This window comes from Hordeum vulgare, chromosome 4H (genome assembly GCF_904849725.1).
Source record: "Hordeum vulgare subsp. vulgare chromosome 4H, MorexV3_pseudomolecules_assembly, whole genome shotgun sequence".
NCBI lineage: Eukaryota > Viridiplantae > Streptophyta > Magnoliopsida > Poales > Poaceae > Hordeum > Hordeum vulgare.
This window is the reverse complement of record NC_058521.1, coordinates 422,960,743-422,962,895: the sequence shown is the minus strand read 5'-3', so window position 1 is coordinate 422,962,895 and position 2,153 is coordinate 422,960,743. Positions and strand designations below refer to the sequence as shown.

General features: G+C 53.9%; 1 protein-coding gene across 1 annotated transcript; it reads left to right on the top strand.

The window, feature by feature from the left end:
* Positions 1 to 623: 623 nt before the first annotated feature.
* On the top strand, positions 624 to 1,709 carry LOC123446549 (transcription factor bHLH148-like). The gene has a single exon (XM_045123121.1). The coding sequence runs from the start codon at positions 757 to 759 to the stop codon at positions 1,360 to 1,362; it is 606 nt and encodes a 201-aa protein (XP_044979056.1). The 5' UTR covers positions 624 to 756; the 3' UTR covers positions 1,363 to 1,709.
* The last annotated feature ends 444 nt before the right edge of the window (positions 1,710 to 2,153 follow it).

Below are 2,153 nucleotides of genomic sequence, written 5' to 3'. Positions count from 1 at the left end.
AAAATTCACATTCATTCATATGTCCATATTTTTTAAAGAATAAACTCTATTACAAAAGTTCTTCAGAAATACAAGATATCCCAAATGTAATAAAAATTACATCGAGATTTTGAGACCATTAAAAAATTATTATTGCTGCGAGAACAAACGCGACGCATCGTTGTGGGCGCTCCTTATCGAAGGCACACACACGTGCCCCTTATGTCGATGTTATCATGAAGTAAACACAACAAATATGCTCAAACATGATTTTACATTTCAATGAAACTCTAACGTGGCCTAAAAACAAGAGCGCCTTGCCTTTTTCGCGGCCATGAGCACGGAAGGAAGGAGAGCAAGAAGCCTCCGGCTCCCTGACCTGATCCAGTTGGTGGACACCGAGCCACAAAGTCCAAACCCAGTGGACCTCATAATTAGCTGCTTGCTTACACCGAGTGTCACACATGCAAAATGGATATACCAAAAGCACAGAAAATTCATTACCATACACTCAACCAACACGGCAGCACAAAGGAGAGAGAGAGAAAAAAAAACAGAAGCCAAAAATCCAAAAGAGTCACATGACTAATGGGGGCGGCATCACTGCTGTCATTTGCCAATACCGCCCCCTTTATATTCATTCCCCAACCTCCCCCATCTCTTCCCACCTCTGCCTCCCCTGGCTCTCCTCCAACTCAAAGGCAAGCGCAGACCCAACTCAGCGGAGAAACAATCAGATCACAGGCTGCCTAATCCTGCTCTTCCCTGGCGATTGCAATGGCATCCACGTCGAGCTCGACGGCGGTGGACGAGAATGAGCGGAAGCGGAAGAGGGCAGCAGCCGGGGGAGAGTCCACGGCGTCCGCCGGGCCGGGGACGGAGGCGCAGCCTTCCAAGTGGCGGACGCGGCGCGAGCACGAGATCTACTCCTCCAAGCTCTTCGAGGCGCTCCGCCTTGTCCGAGGTGGGTCATCGACGACGGCGCCGGCGCGTGGCCGGGCCGTGCGGGAGGCGGCCGACCGCGCGCTGGCGGTGGCGGCCCGCGGGCGCTCGCGCTGGAGCCGCGCCATACTTGCATCCCGCCGCCGCCGCCTCCAGGCCGCCCACCGCGCGCGCCTCCGCGCCCCAGCCACACCGCCTGCGCGCCACCCCTCCGTCACTGCCGCCGCACAGCCCCAGCCGGGTAAGGCACCTGCTCTGGCGAAGAAGGCCAAGGTGCTCGGGCGGCTGGTGCCTGGCTGCCACAAACTGCCGTTCCCGGCTCTCCTGAGCGAGGCCTCCGACTACATCAAGGCGCTGGAGATGCAGGTGCGCGCCATGACCGCTCTAGCCGAGGTCCTGGCCAGCGTCTCAGCCTCCGGCAGCTCCTCCTCGCTGGCATGACCCAAGCTTGGTGCATGATTCGTGTATTCGTTGTAAATTTCACCCCCTTTTCCTCGTGGGATCGATTAGTTAGCCCCTGCTTCCTCCTCTCTAGTTTGCCACGTTCTTTCTCATGTTGGTTGAGCGGTTAGTGTGTTGGTGATAATGATGGCATTCTGGTGATTTAAACCGTGCTGTAATGCCTCTCTATGTCTCTCTCGTTCTCTAGTGGTAGGCACATTCGTTTTGTTGTATTCTCTTCTAGCTTCGCTTTCTCCTCGGGATTCTTTCGCGTGTTTGTTTCTCTTTCGACCCCTTCTCTGATAAATGTATCAGGCATGAAGAAATGTTCAGAGCACTTCCTTGGTGGTGGTCGAGTACCGTGTGTGTGTTCTTTCCTGCGCGCGGCGCATGTCTCTCTCGCTTTCTGTCGACTGGAAAGCGCACTTAACATAACCTTCATCATCTCCTAATCATACTTATCGCGTGATTCTCATGAATGAAATGATGCCATGGGTTCTCTGTTCCATCGCGGTAACACCCGATCAAGTTGCAATGCATGATCAAAATCTCTCAAACTGCGACCGACTTAGCACTAACCGATACTTATGCTCGAGCTGTATGGAAACAGCAGAATTTCACCCTCCCATGGCGTTCCTGGAAAAGATAAAAGCTCCCTAGAGGGATGGAGCAGTCCATTGTTTATCTCGAAACATGGAACGGGAAGTGTGGGAGCAACGTGGGGGGAATAAATGGCACGTGGCCGATCTGAGCGGCACGCCGGATTAAACCCCGTGGGGACCACCGTGCAG

What these genes read in the sequence shown, in the direction of transcription:
- LOC123446549 (XM_045123121.1), top strand. Translation starts at nt 757, where the DNA reads ATGGCATCCACGTCGAGCTCGACGGCGGTGGACGAGAATGAGCGGAAG.